The sequence below is a fragment of the Aspergillus ruber genome, assembly GCF_000600275.1.
Source record: "Aspergillus ruber CBS 135680 unplaced genomic scaffold scaffold00044, whole genome shotgun sequence".
Lineage (NCBI taxonomy): Eukaryota > Fungi > Ascomycota > Eurotiomycetes > Eurotiales > Aspergillaceae > Aspergillus > Aspergillus ruber.
Window position 1 is genome coordinate 113910 of NW_024467340.1, and position 27594 is coordinate 141503.

The 27594-nt window shown below is 53.0% G+C and overlaps 9 protein-coding genes across 9 annotated transcripts; 5 read left to right on the plus strand and 4 right to left on the minus strand.

Annotated features, from left to right (window-relative positions):
* The first annotated feature begins 212 nt into the window (after nt 1–212).
* Nucleotides 213–1471, plus strand: rad14 (DNA repair protein RAD14). Its single transcript, XM_040785603.1, has 2 exons — nt 213–923; nt 985–1471. The coding sequence occupies exons 1-2, from the start codon at nt 344–346 to the stop codon at nt 1395–1397; spliced, it is 993 nt and encodes a 330-aa protein (XP_040634433.1). The 5' UTR covers nt 213–343; the 3' UTR covers nt 1398–1471.
* Nucleotides 1472–2093: 622 nt separating this feature from the next.
* Nucleotides 2094–4782, plus strand: EURHEDRAFT_466583 (cell differentiation and development protein Fsr1; the record flags this gene model as incomplete). Its single annotated transcript, XM_040785113.1, has 4 exons — nt 2094–2202; nt 2267–2545; nt 2609–4468; nt 4523–4782. 4 exons carry the CDS (start codon nt 2094–2096, stop codon nt 4780–4782), a joined length of 2508 nt encoding a protein of 835 aa, XP_040634434.1.
* Nucleotides 4783–5427: 645 nt separating this feature from the next.
* EURHEDRAFT_526822 (uncharacterized protein) lies at nt 5428–6352 on the minus strand. Its single transcript, XM_040787001.1, has 2 exons — nt 6156–6352; nt 5428–6094 (listed from the first exon to the last, which is right to left on the minus strand). Exons 1-2 carry the CDS (start codon nt 6264–6266, stop codon nt 5513–5515), a joined length of 693 nt encoding a protein of 230 aa, XP_040634435.1. The 5' UTR covers nt 6267–6352; the 3' UTR covers nt 5428–5512.
* Nucleotides 6353–6497: 145 nt separating this feature from the next.
* Nucleotides 6498–8959, plus strand: EURHEDRAFT_417169 (rRNA (cytosine-C5-)-methyltransferase NOP2). The gene has a single exon (XM_040783134.1). The coding sequence runs from the start codon at nt 6539–6541 to the stop codon at nt 8813–8815; it is 2277 nt and encodes a 758-aa protein (XP_040634436.1). The 5' UTR covers nt 6498–6538; the 3' UTR covers nt 8816–8959.
* A 136-nt stretch (nt 8960–9095) lies between these two features.
* EURHEDRAFT_518956 (putative MATH and UCH domain protein) lies at nt 9096–12616 on the minus strand (the record flags this gene model as incomplete). Its single annotated transcript, XM_040786734.1, has 2 exons — nt 9096–12424; nt 12478–12616. 2 exons carry the CDS (start codon nt 12614–12616, stop codon nt 9096–9098), a joined length of 3468 nt encoding a protein of 1155 aa, XP_040634437.1.
* Nucleotides 12617–13755: 1139 nt separating this feature from the next.
* On the minus strand, nt 13756–14952 carry EURHEDRAFT_381731 (deoxyhypusine synthase; the record flags this gene model as incomplete). Its single annotated transcript, XM_040779442.1, has 3 exons — nt 13756–13836; nt 13887–14687; nt 14737–14952. 3 exons carry the CDS (start codon nt 14950–14952, stop codon nt 13756–13758), a joined length of 1098 nt encoding a protein of 365 aa, XP_040634438.1.
* Nucleotides 14953–15967: 1015 nt separating this feature from the next.
* Nucleotides 15968–22385, plus strand: EURHEDRAFT_381732 (MYB DNA-binding domain protein; the record flags this gene model as incomplete). Its single annotated transcript, XM_040779443.1, has 2 exons — nt 15968–20302; nt 20355–22385. The coding sequence occupies 2 exons, from the start codon at nt 15968–15970 to the stop codon at nt 22383–22385; spliced, it is 6366 nt and encodes a 2121-aa protein (XP_040634439.1).
* A 690-nt stretch (nt 22386–23075) lies between these two features.
* Nucleotides 23076–25118, minus strand: EURHEDRAFT_417174 (alpha-keto acid decarboxylase family protein). Its single transcript, XM_040783135.1, has one exon. The coding sequence runs from the start codon at nt 25088–25090 to the stop codon at nt 23273–23275; it is 1818 nt and encodes a 605-aa protein (XP_040634440.1). The 5' UTR covers nt 25091–25118; the 3' UTR covers nt 23076–23272.
* A 919-nt stretch (nt 25119–26037) lies between these two features.
* On the plus strand, nt 26038–26877 carry EURHEDRAFT_285197 (uncharacterized protein). The gene has a single exon (XM_040778202.1). It carries the CDS (start codon nt 26261–26263, stop codon nt 26720–26722), a length of 462 nt encoding a protein of 153 aa, XP_040634441.1. The 5' UTR covers nt 26038–26260; the 3' UTR covers nt 26723–26877.
* Nucleotides 26878–27594: the final 717 nt, after the last annotated feature.

A 27594-nucleotide genomic window follows, 5' to 3' on the forward strand; every position in this document is an offset into this window, starting at 1 on the left:
GCCGGTAGTTATTCCATTCGGATGGCTCTCTAGACTGCGCCACAGAATGGCTTATCTTCACGTGACGTGGCGTTCGCCTTCCGCATCTTCCCCGAGTCGAGCCTTGTGACCCTATTCATACCGATGGCATAAGCCCAACAGCAGGAATAACGGAAAAATTACGTTAGAAATGGAAGCTGGTCGGAATTTGAATCCAACTCTGCAGCCTGATGCAAACTCAGGCGAGCCTTCGCGGGCCCCTTTGACGCCGGAGCAGACGCGGAGAATTGTAGGTTATCAGCGAGTTCTCTCTCCAAGATCGCATGGTCTGATAATCTATCGTAATGCATAGGAAATCAACCGGATGAAGGCGAAAGCAATACGAGAACAACGCGAAGCAGAAGAAACCAGCAAATCATCCGCAAATGCGTCGACTATCGCGCCATCCGGTGTCAAGCGATCCTATTCCTCTATGACAGCGGGAACGCCTGCGACAGTTCGCGATGCCTCCAAAAGTCGCCCATTGGACACGATCAAGCCCGCCCGCAATTTTACCAAATTTGTCGACTACGATTTCAGCAAGATGACCGATACCAAGGGAGGATTCTTGACCGAGGAGGATGATCCGCATAACAAAGCGCTCCATATGGGTGATGGGAAGAGGGAGCAGAAGCCGGCGAATATGACGCAGAAGGAATGGGAACGGCAGCAGTTATTACAGTCGTTGCGTCGAGAGCGCGCAGGACCGTTTGAGCCGGCCATCAGCGTCCTGGAGGATAAGAGCAAGCAGAAAACATGTCGGGAGTGTGGGGATTTGGAAATAGACTGGAAGTGGGAAGAAATGCTCAAATGCTGCGTGTGCAGTTCGTGCAAGGAGAAGTTTCCAGAGAAGTACAGTCTACTTACAAAGACGGAAGCCAAGGAGGATTATCTCCTGACTGACCGTGAGTGTTTCATCTCCCCGTTGCAAGGAAGAGTACGCTGACTGACTTCATTTGTCTGTAGCTGAGCTTCGAGACGAAGAATTGTTACCGCGTCTTGAGCGTCCAAATCCTCACAAGTCCACTTGGAACAACATGATGCTCTATCTTCGATACCAGGTTGAAGAATACGCCTTCTCGGATAAGAAATGGGGCTCCCCAGAGGCGCTTGATGTGGAGTTCGAACGACGAGAGAACGACAAGAAGAAGCGGCGCGAAACCAAGTTCAAAAGCAAGCTGGAGGATCTGAAGAAGCGCACGCGAGTCGAAGCCTACCGACGCAATCGTAAAGGCGGCACTGGAGGAAACTTTGGCGATGACTTGGGGAACGGGAGACATGTTCATCAATGGGGACGATCAATTGAGAACCCGGAGACTGGGATCGGGGTTAAGAAATGTGTAGATTGCGGGATGGAAGTAGAGGAACTGGAATTTTGACAGCCGTCATGGTTGATTGATGAATTGACGACCAATTTCATAGAATAGTAATACCATGGTATACCCTGCGTTACACGATTGTGCCGTTTTATTGTCATTCACCTGGTTGTAGTACTATACTAGCGCGCGGCTACCACAACCAATCATAACATCTTCCTCTAACCCCCTCTGGTCAACAGCCGCGCGCCAAACCAAGCAGTGACGGCAAGGCCCAGCCAGCGCGAGATTTCCGTAGGAGAACCCCGTTACTCATTCTTCTTTTTTTAATTGTTCTACCCTCTGTGCTCATTGTTCAAGCATTGCCGTCTAACGCGCCGTGGAAATTGGGCATTTCTCCTTTTTCCATTAACCGCCTTTGACGATCCCCGCTGTTCTCGATCGGAGCTGACACGTTCCAAGGGCCCCGAACGCTGTCCGCCCTGATTCGCTCAACATCAACAAAATCCAGCGCCCAGTCCGTGCGGACACGAGTGCTCAACGACGACCGATTCGGGCCCAGCTCTGACACTATAGCTGCTGAGTTCCCCGACGTGAAACTTTTATTCCCCAACTCAACCACGTGCCTTTCTTTCTGGCTTCTCTTCCTTTCCCCACAACAACAACAAACGGACCGATTGCGGATTGGAGAGCTCTTCCAGTTCGCGCTTGTTAGCTTCTCGTCGTTTGTTGTGTTTTTGTGTGTTGCGTTGAACTTGCATGGCTTGGCAATCTCCCTCGGCCATGGCTGGGGGTGGAGGGTTCGTTGGCTCCGGTGATGGGGGCCCCAATGGCGGACATCCTCAGGGGACGGAGTACACGCTGCAAGGTGCGTCCTGATTTTGGAAGCTTGAGGTTGTGCGTTGGGATTATACTAACAGTTCCGGTTCTAGGTGTGATGCGCTTCCTCCAGACAGAATGGCACCGACATGAACGAGATCGTAACGCTTGGGAAATCGAACGCGCGGAGATGAAATCCCGCATTGGCAGACTGGAGGGTGATGTGCGGACAAACAAGCGTTTACGCGAGTCTTTGGCTAAGCATGTGCGGTTGCTGGAGGCTGCGCTGAAGAAGGAGCGCGAGAAGGTGAAGAAACTCACCAATAACGAGGAGGTTGATGATATGAGGGATCCCAAGGAGATTGCACGGGAGAGTCTCAGCGCGGTGAAATGTACAATTTCCCTTGAATCGCATGCTGCATGTTGCGCGAGTGCTAACGGTTATTTTGTTGCAGCTCAACACCCCAGGCTTTCCAATCACCCCTTTGGCGTCGACCCCGATGAAACCCAACTCGAATACCGGCAGGAGAATGAACGAGATAAATCGCGTCTTTACTTGTCCAAGTGCTCGCAGGAGGTCACGTATCATGTCATTCCCGCATCGAACCCGTCTGCGGAACTGGCCGAGCAGGATCTTCCCAACCATATCTACGGAGGCCAGCCGATGTCTCAGCAGAGCCTGGAGGAAGCTTATATGCACCAACAACGACAGAAACAGCAGCAGCAGCAGCAGCAGCAGCAGCAGCAGCAACAACAACAACAACAACAACAACAACAACAACAACAGGGGAATCACATAATGGCTCGCGAAGTCCAGTTTCCAAACCACCAACCTATCCTGCAATATTCGGAGAACCCCGGATTGGCTCGCGCGCATGGTCTACCGGTTCCTAGGGAACCTCTCGATAGGAGATTTCTAGAGCCACAGACTTCTGTGGCTGCTCTCGATGGCCGGAAGAACTCCCTGGACAACGCCTTTCTGGAGGAAGCTTCTGGTCATCCCAGACAGGCATTCGAAGAATTTGGTGTGCAAGGCCCTCCCAAGGAGGATTCGAAACCGCAGCAGATGGAGAGCTCTGACGATTCAGATGGCTGGAATTTTGACGAACCATCTGGCCAGGAGCCTATGGTCGAACACATCCCACCCCATAAACCGGACACTGATGCTTTCCCCAACGCCAACTTTGTTCCAAATTCAACAGGCGGCCTTGTCCACCGGAGAAAGAGCTCTGGCTCGAGGCAGGCGGAGGACGCTACCGAATCCAAAGAAAACAATGTGGTGCAGGCACAAAAAGAGGATCTCAATTTCAGAGTTCGATTTGCGCTCCGGGGCCATTTGGATGTCATCCGCTCTGTAATCTTCACGGGCGGCGGTAGTCCATCAGAGCCTGAAGTTTGCACGTGCAGTGATGACGGAACTATTAAGCGATGGATCATCCCGGCAGGCTTTGGGTACAACTCTTCATCAGATATGGACATCACGAGTTACTTCACCCACCGGGGACACGCCGGGGCAGTAACATCCTTGGCGGCATGCTCTCCATCCCAACACTTCTCCAACGGTGGACGTGCTCTGGGTGATGGCTGGGTGTTCTCTGGCGGACAGGATGCTAGCATTAGAGTCTGGGAGCGTGGAAGGGTAGACCCCAAGGCTACACTAGATGGCCACACAGATGCTGTGTGGGGACTCTGTGTTCTACCCGGCACGACAGGATCCGTCTTTGGGGAAGACTGCAATCGCTACGGAGGCCCTGATCGCCTCCTGCTCGCCTCTGGGGGCGCAGATGGCAAGATATTAATATGGTCTGTCAGCGCTCCTCCACAGGTTGCCTCGCCGCAAGCAGGATCGCGGCGGGCCGGTGGAAGTCGACGCGCGAATTCGATTTCTTCGGGGTCTAACTTCTCGAATTCACCGCAACCGAACATCGCAACTACTACGCCGTTCCACTACACGCTTGTTCATCAAATTGTTCTCGCTGAGTCGCCGTCGCCAACTTGTATCAGTCCGTTATCGTTTGCCGGTATTAATTTTGTTGTCTCGTACGCTGATGCATCGATTGTTGTCTACGACACGAGGACCGGTGAAGAGATTGTGGGCATGGCTAGCAAGGAGACTTACGACGGTACCCCGTCGACCGGCGTCAATGCCGTTGTCGCGTCTACTATTGGCTTCGATGGCTCAGCACATCTCGACCCGAACCGGACGATGGGTGCAGAGGAGGAAGTCCACGGTGCTACTGGGTCCAGTGGTGTGGAGGGAGTGATCATCAGTGGATATGAGGACCGGTACATCCGCTTCTTTGATGCGAATAGTGGTACGTATATCCATCCCTTCACGCGGCAATCAACTTTGATACTAACTTCGTCAGGTCAATGCACATATACAATGCTTGCCCACCCGGCAGCCATAGCTTCGCTGTCTCTCTCCCCAGACGGCCGTGAACTAGTCTCCGCAGGCCACGACGCAAGCCTTCGCTTCTGGGACCTCGAGAAGCGAAGCTGTACCCAAGAAATCACAAGCCACCGGTTGATGCGCGGTGAAGGCGTCTGTGCTGCGACCTGGAGCCGCGACGGCCGATGGGTCATCAGCGGCGGCGGCGACAGTGTGGTCAAAGTATTCTCGAGATGAAGCAGCAAGCCCCAAGCAACCTTGACTTGACTTTTACTCTCTTATACCCCTCTGGTGAATAAAGCAACGCAGCTAGTTTCTTTTGGTTGTATGAAATGGATGAGTTGGTTGGGCTGATTTTTGAGCATTTGAAATGGGGTCAGCTTTTTGCATCATCTCTTCGATTCTTTTTCTTTTTCTCTTTTTTACTTTCTTACTTGTGATTCTAGCTTTTTTTCTTCTTCTTTCTCTTGTATCTGATTGATAACCAGCCATGTTATGTTATGCCATGTCATTTCTTGTGATTCCCTTTTCTCTATGCTATGTTAGTTTGTCATGTCTATGTTGTGCATGTATTTCCTTCTGGTTGTTTGTGACTATATCTTCTTGGATCTGGGTCCTCATGTGGAATGATTGAATCTTGTTTCTGTATACATTCCCAATTAGCTGTCTTTGGTCCTTCGTCATCGCCTGGCGTTTGTCCTCGTTTGATATTTTTGCTGGATAGCCTATGCGTCTCATGCTACTTGAGTGTACCATAGTATGCACATTTCTTTGAACTGTATATTTATGTGCCTGCTGTAGATGTCCATTTATAGTTACTGCTTTGGACGCCGCTTGATACACGAGACTCCGTGTGAAGTAGGTATCCTTTTCCGACCAAGTCAATCAAATGCCTTATAAAATACCGAATATCAAATCATATTCACATTCCAGGTATCATCTATATCCAATTAAATATATAAGAGAATCACCTTCCCGAACTCCAAGCCTCCTTAAACAACGCCCTCAGCCTCTTTGCCTCCTCCACATCCTTAACCCTCTGCATAAGGAAACCCTGTAAATCATCCCAGAAGGTCTCCGTCTCCAAAACATCTTCCCCACTTGGCCCAACAACAGGCTTCGCTGTAACCTCCCCTTCACCCTCACCCTTCTCCTCAGTCCCACCCACAGGAGGTTCAACAACAGTCGCACCCCCCATAATCATAACCCCAAACTCTACCTCCTTCCCTCCACCCAGCAATCCATCATCAGCACCAGCCAAGACCTCCGCAACCGTCTTCCCAGAAATAGGCTTCCGCTTGTACAGAATTTTAACCTTCTCAACAGACATCTTGTTACCGCTGGAATCGGCGACACGCTCGCGCACAGCATCTTTCAGATCCTCCACTGATGTCGTGGAGAGGGGGGCGGTGGGGAGGGTGAATTCGAGGGCCGGGTTGCGGGTGGATTTTAGGTGAATGGTGATTGATTTCGAGGAGCCTGGGGCTGTGATAGACTTGGTTTTCTTTGGCATGGGTGGATGGGACGGGGGAAGGCGGGGGAGGAGGTACTATTGTTTTAGTTAGTATGTTGTTGTATGGAGAGGGTATGGAGGTGTATGGGTGACGCACTGGACCGCGAAGGTCTACTTGTTCTGGGGGGAGGACATAGTCGGCGCGTAGCTTGACGGGTTTGGGGTCGAGGGCGGAGAGGAAGGATTTTGCAAACGCGAGTTCGGCCATGATGATGTCGTGTATTGTACTGTTCCTGGCAGTGATGAAGAGCGCAAGATATTCAGTAGGCTTGAAGCTGATGTCGTGGAACCGCGGAGTAGCATTTCCCAATTCGGCGCGGAAGCAAGCCGATACCTCAGGCCACATACGACACCGCCTTCCGTCCATATTCTGCCCTATACACCGCCCAGCAGAAGCGCGAGAAAAAAAAAAAAAGTTCGAATCCTCAGCCCAGACCAGTTAAAACATCAACACCATTTACAACCCCACAACCTCTCAGAATGGGTAAAGGACGTCGCATGAAGAAGCAGGGCCCTCCGGCCCCTCTGGATGAATCCAAATTCGACCTCAAGAAGCGCAAGGCCGGCGCTGATGTCGCAGAGACCAAGGCGGAAGCGGGCAAGAAGCGGAGAAGAGAGGTCGATGAGGAGGAGAAGCCGAAGAAGAAGGTCAATGGTGCTACCGCTGTTAATGGGAAGGAGAAGAAGGTGAATGGAGTCGCGAAGAAGGAGGTTGAAGAGAAGAGGCCTAAGGCTAAGCCTGTTGACTTCATGGAGTCTGAAGATGAGGACGACGAGGAGGCGTCGGATCTTGAGGGTGAGGGTGATGATGAGGAGATGATGGATGATGAGTTTGGAGATTTGGATGGTGTTAGTGATGGGTCGGTGGAGGAGGGATCGGGCGTGGAAGAGGACGACTCGTTCATCGATTCCGAAGAAGAAGACCACCCCCGGCAAGCCATGTTTTCCGACGATGAGGACGACTCCGATGCGGAGGAGAAGCTCACAGCAGCTAACATGGAAGGGTTGTCGCGGAAACTCGACGAAGCCAAGCAATTGGAAGAAGAGGAAGCCGAGGCCGAATTGCAGGAGGCGGCTTTGCAGACCAACATTGCCGGTGACCGACCAGATGTGTTTCAAGCCGGTGAAAGTGGACAAGGTCTTGCGCCTGACCTTCAGCTCCTTCGGACACGGATTACGGATACAATTCGGATTCTGGGCGACCTGAAGACATTGGGTCAACCTGGCAAGTCGCGTGCCGACTACGTTCAGTTGCTTTTGAGTGACATCTGCACGTACTACGGCTACACACCCTTCCTTGCAGAAAAGCTTTTCAACCTCTTCACCCCCATGGAAGCATTCGCCTTCTTCGAAGCCAACGAAACGCCCCGTCCCGTCGTCCTCCGTACCAATACCCTGCGCACCAACCGTCGCTCCCTCGCCCAGGCACTCATCAACCGTGGTGTGGTCCTCGAACCTGTCGGCAAATGGTCCAAGGTCGGTCTGCAGGTCTTCGAATCCGCCGTTCCCCTGGGTGCTACCCCCGAATACCTCGCTGGCCACTACATCCTCCAAGCTGCCTCCTCCTTCCTTCCCGTCATGGCCCTCGCCCCACAACCCAACGAGCGCGTCCTCGATATGGCCTCCGCCCCCGGTGGTAAGACAACCTACATCTCGGCCCTGATGCGCAACACGGGAACCGTCATCGCCAACGATGCTAGCAAGCCCCGTGCGAAGGGTCTCATTGGTAACATCCACCGTTTGGGTTGCAAGAACACCGTCGTCACCAACCTCGATGCCCGCGACGCCTTCCCTAAAGCCATGGGCGGCTTCGACCGTGTCCTCCTCGACGCCCCCTGCACCGGTACCGGCGTTATCGCAAAGGACCCCAGCGTCAAGACCTCTAAGAATGAGCGCGACTTCCTTGCCATCCCGCACATGCAGCGCCAACTGCTCCTCGCCGCGGTGGACTCTGTCGATCACGCCTCCAAGACAGGCGGCTACATCGTCTACTCCACCTGCTCGGTCACCGTCGAGGAAAATGAGGCCGTTGTGCAGTACATCCTTCGCAAACGGCCCAACGTCAAGCTCGTCGACACTGGACTGGGTGGTTTCGGTACCCCTGGTTTCACGAAATACATGGGCAAGCAGTTCGACCCCAAGATGACCATGACTCGTCGCTACTTCCCGCACCGCGAGAACGTTGACGGCTTCTTTGTCTGCAAGCTTAAAAAGACTGCTGCCAGTCCTGACGCCAAGAAGACTGCTGCCGCTAATGGCGATGCTGCTGATGCTCCTGTCACCAAGGCTCCTTCGACTGCTTCTACTACTAGCGATGATGTCGAAATGGTTGATAAGACTCCCATTATCGACGAAGAGGGCAAGAGCATTCCTCTCGAAGGTGGTGCATTCGGTCCGTTCGAGAACGACGATGAGGACCAAGAGCGCATTGCCCGCGCGGAGCGAAGTCGCTTGAGGAGAAAGGGTCTTAACCCCAAGGCTGTCCTGAACAAGCCCAAGAAGGTCAAGGGCGAGAAGTCAGAGGCGGAGAAGCCAGAAAAATCCGAGACCAAGGATGACAAGACCAAGCCTCAAGATACCACTGCCTCGACAGAAACCCCCAAGAAGGAGAAGAAACAAAAGCAGGACAAGAAGGAGGTTCAGGAATCCAAACCCACCGAGTCCAAAGAGAAGAATGAAGTAAAGGAGAAGAAGGAGAAGGCCGAGCCCAAGGCCGAGAAACCCAAGAAGAAGCAGGCTAAGAAGGCCGCTAAATAATCTTATCTGTACATTCTTGTTGAATTTATGCCATTTTTTTATTTGTTAGAAAAGCATCAGTGTTTGGTTTTGGGCGGCGCATGCAGTTCTTTTGTTGCTTTGGTAGATAGGATTGATCAATTGATAATACTTTGCATACGTGTCTACTCTGTACAAGCCGTATTATGATCTATTGAAAAGTAGAATAAGATTGCCATAACTCCGGGTATGCAATCCATCTATTATGAACCAAACCAAACCAAACCCTGAACAATCCCTCCGGCTACGCCTCTGAAATTGATCAAGTCCTATAAATCCTAACAACCTTCTTGACCACCCTCCTACAAATCGGACACAAATTCACCAACTCAGCACACCCCACGCAAGCACAAACATGTCCACAATCAATAAACACAGCATCCTTCTCCCCCTCGTAACAAATCGAACACAAATCCGCCTCCTCATCCGCAACCTCCCAATAGCTCACCCCCTTCCCGCTTCTTTTACCATCTTTATACCCGCCGACATACTTGTTTCCCGTCTTGGCTTCAATATATGTGCCCTGACCGTGGGGCACGTCGTGCGCCCATGATCCTTCGTAGGTGTCGCCGGAGGGGTATGTCATGGTGCCGTGGCCGTGGCGGAGGGAGAATATGAATGTGCCGGTGTAGGCGGAGCCGAGGGGGGTGATGTGGGTGCCGGAGCCGTGGTAGTGGCCCTTTAGAAGGGTGCCGGTGTAGGAGTCGTTGCTGAAGGAGGCGGGGAGGGTGATTGTTCCTGTGAAGGATTGCGTTGGGTGGGAGCGGGATAGGGCCCAGAGGTAGGTTATCAGGGAACCCGGATTTGAGAAGTTGCCGGATGTGTGGAGTTGTGTGCGCTTTTCTGCGGACAAGTGCTCGCTGACGATGAAGGTGGTGCCGTCGGGGGTGGAGGTGGGACTGAATGCTTCGCTGGCCGATAGGGAAGTCAGGACTGTTGTTTCGCTGCGCTGATAAATGATGATGTTTTTGGGTGGGTTGGGGAGGTGGCTACGAAGGGCAGATTTGATGTTTTCGTTTGCGCAGGAGAAGAATGTGCCCATTGTGCGGAGGGCTTGGGTGTCGGGGTCAAAGAGCTGGAGGAAGTAGTAGACGTGGGGTACTGGTAGCTGGACTGCAGAAGCGGGTTCGGATGCTTCTTCAATAGCAGGGCGGGTCTGGATTGTCAATTCAGTAGCTGGCTCAGCAGGAGTTAAAGGTTCCCGCTGCTGCTGTGCAGCCTCAGACGCCGCAGCCACATCCATTTGCCGGATTTCACTAGCAACCATCCGAGCAAAATCAGCGTCACTGTCAGGATTCTCTTCCACCGATGACGGAGGCGTAGGAGCAGATAGTTGTCCATTGTCGCTAGCACCCTCAGACCGCCGCTCAGGCAAAGCCGGATCAGCGGAGTCGTCCACTTCATGAATAGACTCCGAAGACCTTTGCTCGACAACTCCCGCAGGCTGAGGCTTCTGCGTTGAAATAACAGTCTGTGGCGGATCCGGCATGGCGAAGTATTTGGCCTCTTCATCTGACACAATCTGCATCCAGAAACGCGCTACCTTTGCTGGTAGATCCAATGTGCCATTGAGGTTCGAAACACGGGTGAATGCAAGTGTTGGTCCATGACGTTCAAGTGTGTGGCCGATTTGCCAGAGACGAATGTGCTCTGATGGGACGGCATCTCCACCTGAAGACTTCCATAGAGTCACCTTCTTGCGGAGGTCGACGAACGTCGACGATCGGGGTACGCTCAGGTACATGGCGTTGTTGCTGGACTTGGCCCGAGACATCAGATCATATGTATCGAACAGACTACCCATTTCGTTATAGTTAGGCAGCGAGTATACTTCGACTTGGATGTCAGATTCAGCAGGTTTGCCGTCCACAGTTTTGTTAAACGGGTATTTGCCCGTCTCGTAGTACTCCTTCAGAGCCTCCGATGCATCCCACGGTTTCTGCGGTCCAGGCAAGAATTCGCCCACGACATCGCTGCGGATATACATGACCACAACAGCAACATCGTGGCCAGTCTTCTGGTCTGGCTTTTTGGAAGCATCCAGGCCCAAATGCGGACCCAATGCCGTCTTCTGCGTCAAACACTCGACGCGTTTATCGCTGCCGTCGTCAAATGCAAACCAACGCGTTCCCGGACCGCCAGGACGGAGAATGCTGAAGAACTTGCCTGAGGTGCGGCGACCGCGGTGGACTATGTAACCATATAAGACGTAGCGGCCGCATTGGCCGTCTGCAACTTGTCGTGTCAGGTCCAGTTCTTCGACCAGGTCGACGCGGTTGTAGAGGAGGCTCCACTGCTTTGTGGCTTTGTCAAGTTTGTGGCGGTTAAGCTCGATGTTGAGGACAGGGGGCAGGGCCCAGCGGCCTGGCTTTGTGCTGAAATACCGCGTCAGAGCTTCACCTGTTGTCTTAACTTCATCGGCCGGGACACAAATGCGCGAGTTGTAATCCGGGGGAAGCGTGTTGATGGGTTCTAGAGCCTCTCGGAACTGTGCAACAGTGGGGCTGTCGAACAGCTTGGCAAAGTCTTCGCCCGCTTTAGTCCCCGCTAGTTCCAGCTCGAGACCGCGACGTAAGCGTTCCCAGAATTCAGATACGTCGCTGGAGTACTCGTTCAGATTCCGCAGCGTGGCTGTGACCACGTCGGTATCGACATACTGCGACTCACTGCGGGAGCGCAGCTTCCATAGGATCCTTTGCAGTACATCACACAAAGGCTTGGGCTTGAATTCGCAATTTGTCAGATGCTTCAATACATCGACACTTTGAATGATCTTGGAAAACGGGGCAATGTGCAACCAAGAAGCCAGCCCCGCTACTTCTGCACTGTGGTTGATACCAGAGTCACCCAGTGGCCGGTAGCCCGTTAAACCCAGACTATCCCAGGTAGTCTCCGTGGTACTGCGATGCCACCAAAGCGAATGGGTTGGATCGTCAATAATGCGGATATAAGCGTCAAAGGCCAGGGTGTCGTTGCGAAGGAGTGGCTGATGCTGACCACGTTGACGCATGTGGATTTTGTCCCACGGGCCGTGGAAGTCGGTCCAGCCCCAGTCCAAATTATGGGTGTTGAACTGGTGACACGAGGATTGCATCCAGCCGGTGCGGGGCTCGTCGGGGTTGTAGACGATGACTGCGACTTGAGCAGCGACTCGCCAAGCTTGGGAGCGCTCTTGCGTGGCTGCTGCTGCTTTTGTGTACTTGGACTTGTACATGTCCAGCAAGGCGGTTGAGTCATCTGTTTTCTCGGTCTTGAGCTCCAGATCCGGAGTGCAGTCGTTCAAGGTGGCATCAGGAACTCCCCGGAGTACCTTGAACTCACTTTTGGGCAATGTCTTGTCCGGGGTGGGTATGGTACTCGAGCATTCGAGATATATGCTCAATGAATCCGTCTTGTTCCCGCGAGGAAAGAACTTGATCGTCCACCAGTAACCGCCGACATACGCAGCAGGAGAGCGCATGACAGTAGCCCAGTTCGGACATTCCCTCGTTCCTCGAACGCCTTTCAACTTCCAAGATAGGCGCGCCTTTTCGACAGGCTTGTACTCGGGGTCACCGAGGTCGGGGAAGAAGGTCTTTTCCCAGTGGCCATCTATAACCGTCAGTCTCCCTGCCTGTTCTTATATTCTGAGTTGGATAACATACACTTGGTCGCAGAGGTACCACTATCTTCCTTTGACTCAATCTCCTCTATCTCTGCTTCGTCCGGCACCGACAGATCCTCCTCAATTTCAGCCCAATAGGCATGTTCGGGCGGCGGACTGGCGTCTGTCGGCCGGTCCATGACGGCGGAGTTGGTCACCGGGGTCTGCTGTTCTGGTGGCGATTGAGCATTGTCGCTTTGCTGGGGGGACTGGGAGGGATTGCTAGAATCCATTTGGTCAAAGAGAATAACACGACAGACACGAGAGAAAAAAATTAAAGAAGTGTTCTGAAAAAGGTCCAAAAATAGTCGGCAGAAAGTCTAGAACGGCTTATCGCTTATCAGTATATCCGGGGTAGTGAACAGATCAACACCAGCCCCGGGAATAAGGATATAAAGATAAGAAAGAACAGCGTGGAATACAAGGGAGCGAAGAATGAATGAAATGCACAGAAAAGGGAAGAAGAAGCAAGGAATTACCATTACAGAATGGAAGAAAATAAAAGGGAAAAATGCAGGAAAGGAAGAGATGCAGCGACAGATCAACGGCCACACCGCCGGTTAATCAGGGGGTTGTGGCGATTGGAGGCATATAAGAGGACAATGGCATTCGGGATTGGATGTTCCGTTCAATTAAGAGGTCTACTGGTAGTCTTGCAGCAATAGAGACGCCTGGGAGATACTCCGGAGGATTCGTATGCTCAGGTTGTCTATATCATACCCAACACGTGATTTAGTGCTAATGGTAACCAATGACAAACCCTAACAGTTCACTCAAACACACCAAGTCATCAGGCTGGGTGTGCTTTATTGCCCTGGCCGGCATGCATTCGCCACCACCGACTCCGATTCATCCGTCGAAAGAAAAGATTTCGGCTTCTCGAATGCGGTCTGATCCGTGGTTGGACAAATTGCTCCCTTTCAGCCGTCCACTTTTTCTTTTCCTTTCTCCGCCCTCTCCTGAATTCGCCATCCGCAGCCAATCACTCTAATCCCGCTCTTGTGACTTGCTGAGTCGGACCAATCACGCCGTTGTCGACACCTCTATTAGGCAAGGTTCGTTAGAAAAGTCTGAGTTCGGTATGGTTGTCGTTGGACCACAGTATTCCGGGCCGGGACGTCCGAACATTTTCCTCGTGGAGCGATACAGACTACACTCCGAAGATACACTTGAGGGGAGAGCATCCCAATGTTTCGCGCCGAACATTTCTCAACTGTAGAAATTTGGATGGGAATTGTCAATTTTGATTCCAAGGATGAAGTGCATAAACGGTTTCGCATCATTGAGATTCAGCCGACGCGGCTCGCGCAAATGATGCGGCCACGATGAGAGGGAAGACAACGGTTGCTTCGGCATGTACCTGCTAGAGTTAATATTCTGTAGCAAGTAGAAGTCTGTAGTAGAACTTACCTTGATCGAGTTGGCATCTGCCTTGATCTTTCCCCAGCTGACGGCTTCATCTGGACGAGCACCGGCGTCACTACCGTCGAATTCCTGCGCTGTGTTGATATAGACAGCATGTTCTGCGCCATTACGCATCAAGCAGGCGTTGGCAATATGGTGCTTGATCACGCCACCTCCGAGAATAATCATGCCTGCGTGGGCAGCCCGGACGGCCATGGTGTTGATGCGGCGTACGTCGTCGATAATGTCAATCCGGAGTCGCTTGGGAGAAGACTTGAAGGTGTGGAAGTAGAGCATATCACCTAGGGAGCCATCCGTAAGAGCGGGACAGAAGACGGGAATGTTGTTGCGCGCGGCCCAGTACAAGACTGAATCCTCGTGGTTGATCTCCCGGCCCAATCGTTCGATGACCTTGCTCGGGGTCCAGTGTAACTCGTCCTCCTCATCGCCAGTCTCGAGAGCCTTTTGTTTGGCGGCCTCCTGTTCCTCCAACATCTTGTCCAGAATCGGGACCACCCAATCTTCAAAGGAACAGTAGTTACTGTTGGGGACGAGGAGGTTTCCAATGCGGTTCAGTCCTTTGGCGCGCAGGTCTGCTCCGGGTGCGGTGAAAGAACCGAGATATGTCGGGGCCAGGCACTTGATCAGATCCTCCTCCACCCCTCCAGCGGTAGTGACGATGGCAGAAACATGACCGTTGCGCACGAGGTAACGGATGGTGTCTCGTAGTCCGGAGGAAATCAGGTTTGAGGTGTAGCCCAGGAAGATGGTGGTCTTTTCGCCGGTCTCGGGATGCTGGTATGCGCGCTATACAGAGTCAGTTGCGTACAATGGACAATGGGGAATTTTCACATACCATATCGTTAATAATGCGGGCAGCCTCAGCGACACCACTACCCTGAAAGCCCGTATGGATCATGTTCTCGACCAGCTCAGCAGCGGTAATATCACGGCCCTTGAAGCGATCAAAGTCGACCCCGCGGACCTGATGGGTGCCCTCAGGAATGGGCTCTGATGCGACAAGCACAGCATTTGTGGCCGAGGACGGTGCCACGTCAGAATTGGAAGCCATTATGGTACGTCTAACAAAATCAGAATGTAGTGGTAGACACGAGAGTAACAAGTAGGATGTCTTTTTAGGCGCGGGGAATTTTTTTCGTGGCGGGGATGCAATGTCTGTAAAGGGGAAAGTGTTAATGCCTCAGGTATGTATACCTAATCGAGGTGATATTCCGAATAGACACTAGCGTCGACACCTGATGCTATAACTACACCTTAGGCACCTACAAATACCAGCCAATCAACGGCCGTGGTTTCAGCTTCGACCCGTCTCTTCGACCTCTTCCATTCCTCCATTCCTCCTCCATCCACTTTCAGTCATTCCTTTTCCCTCTCTTTTCGTTCATTCTCCTTCCTCTTTTGCTGATTTTGCCATCAATTTGACATCTGTGGTTGGTGGACCACATCTTGACAATCCTCCCTGACTCAACCCAGACCAGCGACAGACTGCGTTACAGATTCCTGCCTGTGAACGACTCGACCTCATCTTTTCCCGAATCTTTTCATTACTAATACTGTCGACATCTCCTCACGACATTTGCCATTATTTCCACCAGGTATTACTGGTTGTGTCTGTTGGAACCCGGGCACTTCGCATTTCCTGATCGTATTTGATTCTTCACGTTGCCGCCGCGGTCGTTACGGCTACTTACAGCTTGTTGCGCCTGCGGTGACGCTTCGTCTTAGCGGCTGTTCCGGATCTCTGCAGGTCTAGCCTCGAGTGTATGTCTCATTCTACCACTTTTACCTCCTCCCCCCCCATACTATCATATGCTGCCTGTTGTCTCTCCTGTTATTCCCTCGAACTTCCCCTTTCCTCTTTCGGCTTAGTGAATGACATAAGCCTCAATGTGGGTCCTTGCATTTGATCCCGGATTCAGATCACGTGTTCTCCACATATTCTCTGTTGTTCCTTCATTCCACTCTCGCGCTTTAGAGTCATTCACAGTGAGTTACTGAGTAAAGCTGACCAGCTGTAGGAGGAGGTGATATCCTTCGCTGGCTACTCAGACTAGCATGCGCTGGTGATGTCTTCGCGATATCCCCCATTATCTGGGTTCAATTCCCGGGACCGTTCCCCCCAGCGCTTCGGTGACCGTCGACCTCCTTCGGGTCCTCGTGGCTCTGATGATGCGATTCCGCCGCCTTTGGGTCGCGAGCCGCCTCGCGGTCCCAAGGCTTTGATTGACCACCCTCCCCGAGGCCATTATGTTGGTCGAGGTCGAGGTTACGGCCGCGGTGGTGACTTCCGTGATCGAGATCGGGACCCGCGAGACCGTGATCGTGATCGGGATCGCGACTTTCGGGATCTTCGAGATGGCCCCCCTCCCTTCCGTCGTGATCTTGACCGAGATTGGGGTGGCCGGCGGGATCGCGATTTTGACCATAGGGATTCACGGGGTGGTTTCGGTCGTGGTCGTTCCCGCTCCCCGCCGCCGCCGCCGCGCGATTTCCGTGACATGAGAGAGCCCTTGGTCCGCGACCCAGACCTTGTCCGAATGCGCCGTGGCTCCCGTGACAGCATACTATCTACATCGTCTATAGGGCCGCCCGATGGCCCTCCGACAATTGGACATCATCCTCGCAGCGGGCCCATCCGAGGTCGAGGTAGGGGTGATTGGGATGGCGGCCGCGGCCGCGGTGGCCGGCCCCCATTTCTTGACGACCGTGATTCTTTTCGTCGACGGAGTCGCTCGCGTGATGGATGGTGGGATCGCGACCGTGAACGAGACCGTGAGAGGGACCGAGACCGTGATCGCGAACGCGAACGCATGTTGGAAATTCGAGACCGCGAACGAGACAGAGAACGCGATAGAGAGCGGGACAGAGATATCAGGGATCGTGAGAGGGATCGAGAAATACTTGACCGTCGAGCAGAACGATTCGAACGTCGAGAGGAGCCAGAGCGACGCCTCGAACGTGACGACCGTGATCGTGACCGCGAAAGGGATCGAGATCTCCTGGACCGTCGTGACCGTGAGAGAGACCGTGAAATACTAGAGCGTCGAGCGGAACGATTTGAACGTCGAGACGAGCCAGATCGACGCATTGAACGAGACGATCGTGACCGAGATCGACCCGCGTCTGACCTGTGGAAACGTGACCGACCTCCCAGTCGCGCCGATACCCGAGTTCCCCTTCCTAGCACGTCAACCCCGACCTCCGCCTCTCATCCATCCTTACCCCCACCGCCACCCGTCGCAGCCATTGTGCCTCCTGACCCAGAGCGCCCTGTAGACCATCTGCCACCTGATCTTCCCCGCAAACCGTCGGTGCCAGAACCTCGCCGTGACATCGACCGGCCGGAGCTACTGCCACCTCGCCCGGAACCAGTCAAAGATCTCCCTGTCCCAGGGAAGCGCTCGCCTCCCCCATCAGCCCCTCAGGTACCCGCGTTTGGCTCAGTGGCTGTCCCCATTCCTGGTCCGACAGAAAAGCCCCTTGCCGACACAGCACCCGCTGGCCCACTGCCACCGGCCAGAGCAGAAGAACGAAATGAGCCTCCGTCATCGCGCCCACTAGTGCAGCCTCCCACCGGACCAAAGGCGGAGCGGGCAGGACCACAGCCGCCGTCGCCATTGGAACAGCGCATTCGTCGCGATGATGGTCCCGAACTCACGGGGCGGATGGATCCTGTTTCCCGCACTTCTAAACCACCCTCTGGCGCTCCAGGTGCTGGGCCCAGGCCAGCACCCGATTTGTCGCCTCCGACTGCTCCAGCATCTATGGCCAAACCTCCAGTTCACCAGGAACCGCAATTAGTAACAAGACCCGGTCCAGCACCAGCGTCACCCGTTTTTGACAGGCGGCAACCGCCTCCTATTGCTCGAGCGGTTTCTCCCACGTCTCCTCGCATGCAGTACAGTATTCCAACAGGTCCACGTGCCTTCCAACAACGACCACCACCCTCACCAGCACGTGGACCACCCAAAGGTAGTAAACAATGGGTTCGTCCGGGATACAGTAATCCACCCTTTGGGCCGAATTCAATTGCACTACCCAAGCGAGGCTCCTTTAATGGAAAAGAGCGAATTTTGTCTGTCAGTGATGAGCCGAAACGGGAGCCGCCGCCGCCGCCGTCTCCTACTCAATATGACAGCGATCAGGAACTTGAAGCTGGTGAGATTGCGCCAACGAAGGAGCCAGAACAACCACAGGTGCCCATAGAGCGCCCTGAGCGCCTCGATCGCCCCGAACGTCCCAAGCCCGTTCGTGAGCCTACTCCACCACCTCCACCAGCACCCAAGCCTCCCGTGAAGCAACCGGCAGTTGAGGAAACAAAGAAGTCCGATGAGCCATCTCCGGAGGACACCGTGATCCCAGACTTTGGTGCCGAAAGCGACGAGGACGAAGATGAAAATGTCTTTACGCAGGATTATCTCGAGGAGCGAAAACGGATCTTTGAGAAAGATATGCAGGTGTTACGGACAGAGATTCCCCGGCCTCCATTAGAGGACCCAACAATTGTGTCGTTACTTATGCGCATTCAGCTTCTAGGTATGATAGCTCATGATGTACCCGAGCCTGTCCGCGAATCGGAGCCCGCACCTGAACCAGCACAAAAACCTACGCCCGAACTCGAAGCAGAGCCACAGCCCGAGTCACAGCCAGAGCCAGCAAATGAACCAGAAATGGAATTAAAAAAGGTACCTGAACCGGAGCCAGCAACGGAGCCAGCGAAGGAACCAGAAATGGAACAAGAAAAGTTGCCTGAACCGGTGCCAGATTCAGCTCAACGGATGGAGATAGACGAACCCCATGAGACAGACCAGGCATTGGATGAGGTGGTAGAAGAAGAGATTCCGAAAGAAGAGCCTATTGTTCCAGCGAAGGTCAAACCAGATGGCGAACTACCGGCCAAGGCTGTTCTTGAATCGCTTCCTGATGCCAAGGCGATCACGCTTGAAAGTCTGCCGTTCTTGAACACTGGCCCTCCCACGCCCCTCTCCGAGCTCGATGTGTATCAAGAAAATGTAGTCTATTTCGAAACTATACGAGAAACTCTGCGAGAGGAATTGAAAAAGCAACGCAAGGAAATTGCGCGCAAAAATGCTGTGCTTCGGGAAGAATATTTGTCTATCTACAAGCCCTGGAGGATGGAGATCTGGGAGATGGATAACGAGAAGGGGAAGAACAGACTGACACCCAGTCAAACGCCACCGCCTCCTCCACCAGCCCTGCCATTACCGACTACCACAGCGGAGGGAAGGAGGTATAAAGGAAATAGCGAGCTTGATTTCCAAAACGCCCTTCGTGCGTCAGAAATCTCAGCCCAAGAGGAATTAGAGCGACGCCGTGGCAGCAAAGCTACTGCTCGACCGGACCCCAATAGGGAGGCGGTTATTCCGAACATGATGGAGCCACCTGAGGCAAAGGCGGCGGTCTACAAAGATACCAACAACGTCGTACCCGTTGCGAATGCTATGGAAGTGTTTGGATTCTTTCCACCATCGAACGACTTTACTCCGCTGGAACACGAGCAGTTCACTAATGCCTTCATGGCCCATCCTAAGAAATGGGGCAAGATCGCTGCAGAACTGCCTGGGCGGGATTACCAGCAGTGTATCATTCATTATTATTTGACAAAGGAAGAAATTAAATACAAGGCCAAGCTGAACAAGCGCTGGAGTCGTCGTGGCCGTGCTAAGCGATCTGCACGGCCCAAGTCCAATGCGCTCATGGTTGATCTCGGCGTGGTCAAGCCCGATTACGAAGGCGAGGAAGAGCCCCCTCCTGTCACGGATACCGGTCGTCCACGTCGTGCAGCTGCGCCCACGTTTGGAGACACCTCTGTTGAAGCTGAGCATGTGACGAATGGCCGACGAGGTGCTACCAAGGATATCGGAGAGCAGCCAGAGAAACCTGCTCGACGAGGTCGCACTGGTCCTGGATCCCGGGGTGGGCGACGAGGCAAAGCTGCTCAACAACATCAACACCAACATCAACCGTCTCAACCCCCGACGCCGCAGGAGCAGCCAACCGGAAACATTTCTATACCAGTTCCGAGCGCAATTCCCCGGATTCCCAAGCGTGAAACGGCAGAACCTATATTGGATAATGCAATAGAACCGGTAATATCGCGACCAAAAGAGACACGCGAGAAAGAACCACAAGACGTCCCTGCTCCGCCACGCGGGAAAGCTGGGCGCATACGTCAAAAAGACGGCGTGTATGTCTTCGAGTCGAACGAACCGGAGCCTCCAGCCCAATTTAAGGCACCCGATGTGGGAGGTTATGGCTCAATGCAGCCAACCAGCTACTGGTCTGTGCCTGAACAGCGCGATTTCCCATTGTTGCTGGCGCATTTTGGCAAGGATTGGGAGGGCATCTCGAGCTTCATGAAGACGAAAACGACTGTCATGGTAGGTCTTTCGCCTTGATGTTGATTTCACAAGACAGCTGACTCCTTTACAGGTCAAGAACTACTTTCAACGCCGGGTTGACGGGGGCCACAAGGAATTTGAGGACATTGCTGGCGAAGCGGAGCATAAGAAGGCGCGTGGTGAGCCCACAGGACCGTTGCCTACCCCCAGTGGTCCTACCAAACGACGCTACGAAGCGACTCCATCGTCGATCGTACCTCGACCTCTAGCTCCACACACCGATCCTCTCGAGTCTGACAAAAAGCCTGTTGGATTGTCTTCTCAAGCTGTTCCGCTGCATACGCGAGCGCCCTCTGAAAAGGAGCGGAATATGCCAAGGTTCGCGCCCCTTGCCCAAGCTAGCGCTGCTCCGATGACGACCACCGCCCTTCTCAACGAAGACCCACGAACGGCTCGTGCTCCTAGCGGCATGCCACGCTTGCCAGGCCCCAAGATGGGTCTGTTTACTGAAGAAAGGCGAGAACCGCCAGCGACTGCGTTGCCTCAGACCGTGCCTCGGTTCCAGGATGCACATATCTCGGCACGCCAGACACCCTTGTCAATGCCCGAGATGGCGCGAATGGAACCCTTGCATCCATCGGGCTATCGTGACGTCCATGGCTCGCCGTTGCTTGCTCCCCAGGGTACCGCTCCACCACCGCCTCAGCCGTCGTTCATGCAGTCACAGCCCCCACTCGTGTCTCACTCTCGCCATCCCAGTCTTGGAAAGGCGCCTGGATCTCCAGTACCGCCACAACTTCAGAGACTGGATCATGACATTTCTCCAATCCGGCGCGATTCAGTCAGCCAAAGACCGTTGTATCCTTTGCCTAGCCAACCAGCCAGTATGTCTCAACCTGCGCCAGTGCTGTCGCCGCCAAAGGAGCTTTCTCGTCCTAGTTCGACACTTCCCGAACCGTCAGAAGGCCCTCCCAAGCAGGTCCCAGCGAAGCGGTCGAATATTATGAGCATCTTGAACGACGAACCGGAAGAGCCTCCGCCACGGAAACGGCAGGCTTCTGCGGCTCCTTCAAGAGCTGTGTCTCCTTCACGCCCAGTATATGCAGCCATGCCGCCGTTGTCGCAGCCAGGACCTCAGTCGCGTCAAGAAGAGCAGAAGACACCGACCTTTGCCCAGCAAACCCCGAGTCTGTCATCGTCGCGCTCGTATTTTGACTACCATCAGCCTTATCAGTCTGTTTCAGCGGGCTCTGCTACACCATCCAACAACGATTGGATGGCACGGTTTGACCCTCGAGGGCAGCAGCAACAAGCGCCTCCGCCACAGTCAATGAGCAGTCGACCAGCGTCCATGGCTCCCCAGCCACCATATTCGCCATACGCATCAGGGCAATCTCAGGCAGCCCCATCTCTAACGAACCTGACTGCACCTTCGCCGGTTCCTTCGCCAGCTCCAGGTCAACGTCCTACGTACCAGACGTCTGTTTATGCGCAGTCGCCGTCGATTTCTTCCTCGCGAGAGTTGCCGTCTCAACCTGTCTATCGCCAGTCCATGGGGTCACCACCGCCGCGCAATAGTGGCATGACATACAGCTCCCGACAAGGACCGCCAACACCGATCCAGTCGTCCACTAGTCTACTTAACATGCGGCAACCATCAGCAACACCTTACGGATCTACAGTAACGACTCCAACATTATCTCAACCAGGTGGTCACCAGACGTACCAGCAGCATGTGCAGACCATGGTCAATGGTGCACACCAGCAACAAGCCCATCGATCTGCTCTTGGCCTGGCAGGCAGCCAATACGGCCACAGCACCCCACCACCACAGGCTACGACATCTCGTTCGGCTGCTGGGCAGCCTCCGTCGTTGTCTATGGGGCGTTCGTACACGCCCCCAGCGGTTCTACAGCCCAACCCAAGTGGTGGCATGAGCTATGCGCCGAGTGGGCCCTCCCCGGCTGTCGGACCGGTGCACCCACTTCATGCGCGCCATCCCGGAGTGAGCGAGGCCACGCCAGGTCCATCTGGAGGTAGTCGCCATCATCGGGTGTATAGTCAGGGATCGAACGCGGGGCCGCTTGGGCCGCTGACGCCACAACATCAACACCCTCGGTAGTTTTCTTTTCTTTTGAATCTCGACATGTACATATCTGCAATTCAGATTCGGATACACGCCTTGCTGTACTTTATTTTCTTCTACATTTATCGCGCTTTTTGGTTGTATGATTCCCGCTTCTTCATTCTGGAACACGGACATCTCGATATGATTCATGTACAGTAGTTGATTTATGGGATGGATAGTTGAACCTTTTCTGAGACGTAGACAGTAATCGGGTTTGGGTGACTTGAAACATCCTGAAACAGTCTCCCCAAGTTTCAACCATGGTCGGGTTGCTTCTAGACTTCCCGCCGAATATATATATATCCCGCGCCCAAGATAAACCTACAAAAGCAGAATCAAACAAAAATGTCAACAACACGCGCAGAACAAACTACCTCATACGAACAAGCTAAACTCATCCAACGGCGTCACGAGTATGCCATCCTACAGGATGCCCTTCGTCGAGGAATACCCCATCACCAAATCCCAATCATCCTAGCCACAGCGCGGGAACAAATGAGACCCTGTATGTGATGATCCTTTTCCACCGTATCCTGAAACACGAACTGATATATTCTAGTTTATACAGGTCTGCACCAGCAGCTCAAACACGGACAGACAACAAGACCCCTAGACGATAGTTTTCTCCGTCGAACGTATAAACGACGGGCTTGTGCTTGGGTGGCTCCGGTGTTTCATTCTGGGGTTGGGGCTGTGGTTGGGAATGGGTATAGACAAGAGCAAGAGCAGCAGAAACAGATTTACTTCCATCATTGGGTTCCTGGAGAGAGTTATCGTCGGAGGAAGAGGAGGGGAAAATGAAGATAGTTTTGTACATCTATTTTCTATATGTTATTATGTGCACCATCTTTATATCTCGAGATTCGCCCTTCAAAACAAGTCTATGCAGTAACCTGAACCCTCTCCTCCACCTCCTTCTCAGTTCTCATCCGTTCCGGGCCCCCAGCATTTCGTTTCTGCACCATGAGCACCAAGTTCTTCAACGACGACGGCGCATCTTCAACATTCATAACAACCTCAACCATATTGAACCCCTTCCCCGCCCGAAGCTGCCTATCCTCCAGAACCTCCACAAGCTCACCCCACGTCGTCACGCGTCTAGTAAAAACTGGATAATCCGGGTCATCCCTCGGAGCCCCGAAATACCACGGCGACTCGAGGTACCGCCACGGCTGAACCCAGTTATGCTTTGCTTTCATACCGTGGATGTACCGCTCGATAGTGTACCCATCATTGTTGATGAGGAAGATGACAACGTTGACGCGATTGCGGATCATATCGCTCACCGACTGTGCGGACATTTGGAAGCTGCCGTCCCCCTCGAAGAGGATTGTACGGCTGGACGAGGGGCGAGTGCCGGAGGCAATCTGCTCTGCTTGTGCTATTGCTGCCCCTGTGCACGCGCCAAGCATGTAGCCGATGGAGAGCCAGATAGCGGAGTTGATCATGGTAGTTTGCGGGGGGAGGACGAACTCTCTGCCCCCCGATGACGAGGTTCCAGTCTCTGTCATGACGATGTCGCCGGAGCGAAAGAAATGCGACACGCGCAGCCAGAAGGTATCCTGGTTAATAGGTGCGTCTGATTGCGGCGCAGGCAGCTGGTCTCGGATCTGCAGCATGTTCCCCAGATCTGGGTATGGGTCCAGACATGGTAGTCTGGAAGTATCTAGACGGGACAGTAACTTCTGGAGAAAAACCTTGGTATTGAGATCGCGATATAGAGCACCACAAATTTCAATCGAGTTTTGTCCGATCTCGACAGTGACATTGCGGTTGGTTAGGGTTGTGTAGCCGTACGTGTTTGTGTCGGCATTAAGGGGAGCAATGCGGACGATTAAATCGCATGAGTTCACCCATGGCATGTAGACTTGTTTGCCTGCGGCGCCGGCGTATATGCCGTGGAAGTTGGGGTATGTTTCGTTCACGATTCCTTTTCCGAAGGGAGTCGTTGAAGTTGGGAATCCGGTTACGCGGACCAGACCATCTGCTTCCTCGCTGATGCCGTACCTAGGCGCGAACCCGTCGACGATGATCAGCGGCTGTTTGGCAGCGTATAAGCGCCGAAGGAGGTCCTCGATGGCGGCATTCTCAATCACCTCATCATTCTCAGCCACTGGAAGAGAAAGCCTGATATCCTGCTCCAGTCTTTCTGCAGAAACCTTCGCCTGCACGAAATCCGTCGGCAACTCAATATAAACTGGCCTACTCTGCAGCAGACATTGCCGTAGCCCCCAATCCACCATCTCAGCCGCGGTACTAGCGTCCGTGAGATTGACCTGTGCACAGCTAAACCCCTCATAAACCCTCCTATACCTCCCAAAGTCCCCATCCCCAAACGAATGATGCATAGTCAACCGTGCCTTCTGCGACGCCGTACTCGGCACACCAACAATATGCACGACAGCCGCCCGTTCCGCAAACGCGCCGCCAACAGCATTGAGGGCTGATAGCTCCCCTACGCCAAAAGCCGTGATCAGCGCTGAGACTCCCTTAACGCGCGCATATCCGTCTGCGGAGTAGCCGGCATTGAGCTCGTTAGCGTTGCCGACCCAAGTTAGGCCGGCGGGTTCGATGTAGTCGAGGGCGACGAGGTTGAAGTCGCCGGGGACACCGTGGATACTTCGGATACCGAGTTGGTGGATGCGCGTGAAGAGGTAGGCTGCTAGGTCTATCTGGGGCGGGTTGGTGGAATTCGGCATGTTGGTGGTTTTTTAAGTGAGGTTAGGGGTGGGTAATGCATGATATGACTTGAATTGACCATGACGAGCTATATATACTCGTTGAAAAGCCCTCAAGGCAAATTTTCATCGCGGCTTTCAATTCCGCGCTCCATGTAGCAACAGATTTCCGAAACTGGAAACTAACGGGAACCCGATGTTAGCCGATACAAACCGAGCCCAAGGACATGTTTCAAGCCGCCCTATAGTTTCCTGTATTGTTTAAATGTATATAGAGGGTTAGGATAAAGAGGTATTACCCCGAAGATAAGTGTGCCTTGGCCCCCCGAACTTTTGGAGCTGGAAGTGTAGCTAAAGTTAGGGCTTAAAGGTGAGTGAGCAAAGAAAAGATGGGTGGAGGGGTGTAATTATTTATAATTTTATGATTTCCTTGCCTCCAAACCATTGAGGATTGCTAGATTCCTTTGCGTTTTGATGCCACTCCCCTTTCTCTAGCGGTGCGGTCACTGGTGTCTCGTAAATTGATATCAATTCCTCGCTTGAAAAGAAAACGAACACACTCGAGGACACCAGAAGCCACTGCGTAGTGCAGCACCGTTTCCAAGCCCTGTGAACTTCGAATATCGAGTAGCTCCGCGTCATATTCGAATTCGCGCTGGTTGACAGGGAAGCCTTCTTCATTCAAGAGCCACTGCAGAACCCAAACTGATTGTCGTTTTTGACACTGGTCAGTAGTTCCTCCATGAGGGCTTGGAGGAATTCATCTGTGGATATGGTGTGCGGTTGTGCTTGTGAAGCAGGCAACTTGGGAGGGGAGGGGAGGATGTTTGTATGCAAGACGAAGTGGTCCAGGCCTAAGGATATGCAGTGGCGTGTGGGGATGGTCCTTTGCAACTGAATGCTGAATCCCGCCAACTTAACCAAGTCCACAATATTTATTCATTAAATCGAACAGCTACGCCTTATTCCAGTTATCGAGTAGAGTCACGGCATAATCGTGCTCTATTTCCATTGCTTTGTCTCGCGATGTGGCCGCGCATATATGGTAGGTTAATCCCAATGCCTCGCTCTAATAGAAACTGTATACAATGGAGAGCATTTACCCAAGATGCGCAATATAGCGCTGTTCCCAAAACACAACCAGCATTGGCACGAAACAGCCAGGTACCGTATTCTAGTTCCCGCTGATTGATGGGAATACTAGTCTCGTCAAGCAGCCATTGTAAAGCCTCGACCCGGTTACTTCTCTCTGCACCTGTGGACTATGGAGGGCATTACTGCGGCGGAAGTCGGGCAAAGCCACTCGCAAGTGTCGGTAGGTTTCTGTACCAGCTCTTGAATTCAGCATTGGGATCGGCACCATGTTCTAGACACCAGCGTAAATCTTCCTCAGAAAGACGATCTTGTCATAGCTGCCCGCGCGGCTTTGGTGGGCAGATGGCTGATGAGATAATAGATCGGTTAGACGGTGACTTTGTCGGTGTAAGGAATGTGCAATGCCATGTAGACCTCGAAATCCTCAGGGCCAAGGGGGTCGAGGAAGAGATGATTTCTCTGAGCAATTTGTTTCTGCAGCTCAGCAAGCTGCCAGTGCTCTCACTGACTGCGGCGTATGTTGATAACATAGCACTAACCGGAAATAAAACAGGATAATTTATATGCTCCCCAAGTATTCTAGACTCCATAGACATGCCGCAGCAGTGATACCTACCGGCAGTTCTTAACAACGAGCGACATATCGATATACATCGAAAGCGGGAATGGATTCTTCAGAGGGAGAATCCATTTTGTCCGAGGCATAATAAGGCATGAATTATGCCTCAGGCAACAAAAGCGCGCAGGTTACATCGGGGCTATTCGCGCAAATTAAATGCATACAATATGAACAGATATATTGCCATGCATTATCTCGATGGATACTTTCCCTTACAGGTGGCTTGCATCTGACTCAATCATCCCATCGGAGGCTCTGTACAGGTACCTCTACAGCTCAGCTGGCCATGAATAGAGATCTCGGGTTAACTACGGTCAAGAAATACACAAGGATAAGGCTTGGTGACGCTATGACTGCCCGACAGCTAACCGGGGATGCCCGGTATGCATTGGGCCTTACAAAATGTAATGTACCATTCAGCTAGCCACCAACTGCTGAAACAGCACCATTGTGCCTCTTTTCTTTTAGCGGTGGGTGAGATACTTCATAGGCTAAAGGAAAGACCACAATTGCTGTTGCTAATCAGAAATTTCTGAAGGATAGTACTAAGGCGTGCTATGGTACATAGTTGCATTATGCTTACCTTTGTATTTTGTACATCGTGCCCGGCTGGCTGCGATCATCACAGCTGAGCGGCTGAATGCCTCCACACTGAGGGGCAAGATCCAATCATGGCCAAAACCCGCGTGCTTTGCGATAAACTTTGGCCTGAATGATGAGGTGAACGTGGTGGCATGCAGGAGACCAGGCGAGTGGGAAATGCATTTATAGCCGGGTGGCTCTACTCTTTCGACGATGCAGACATATCTCA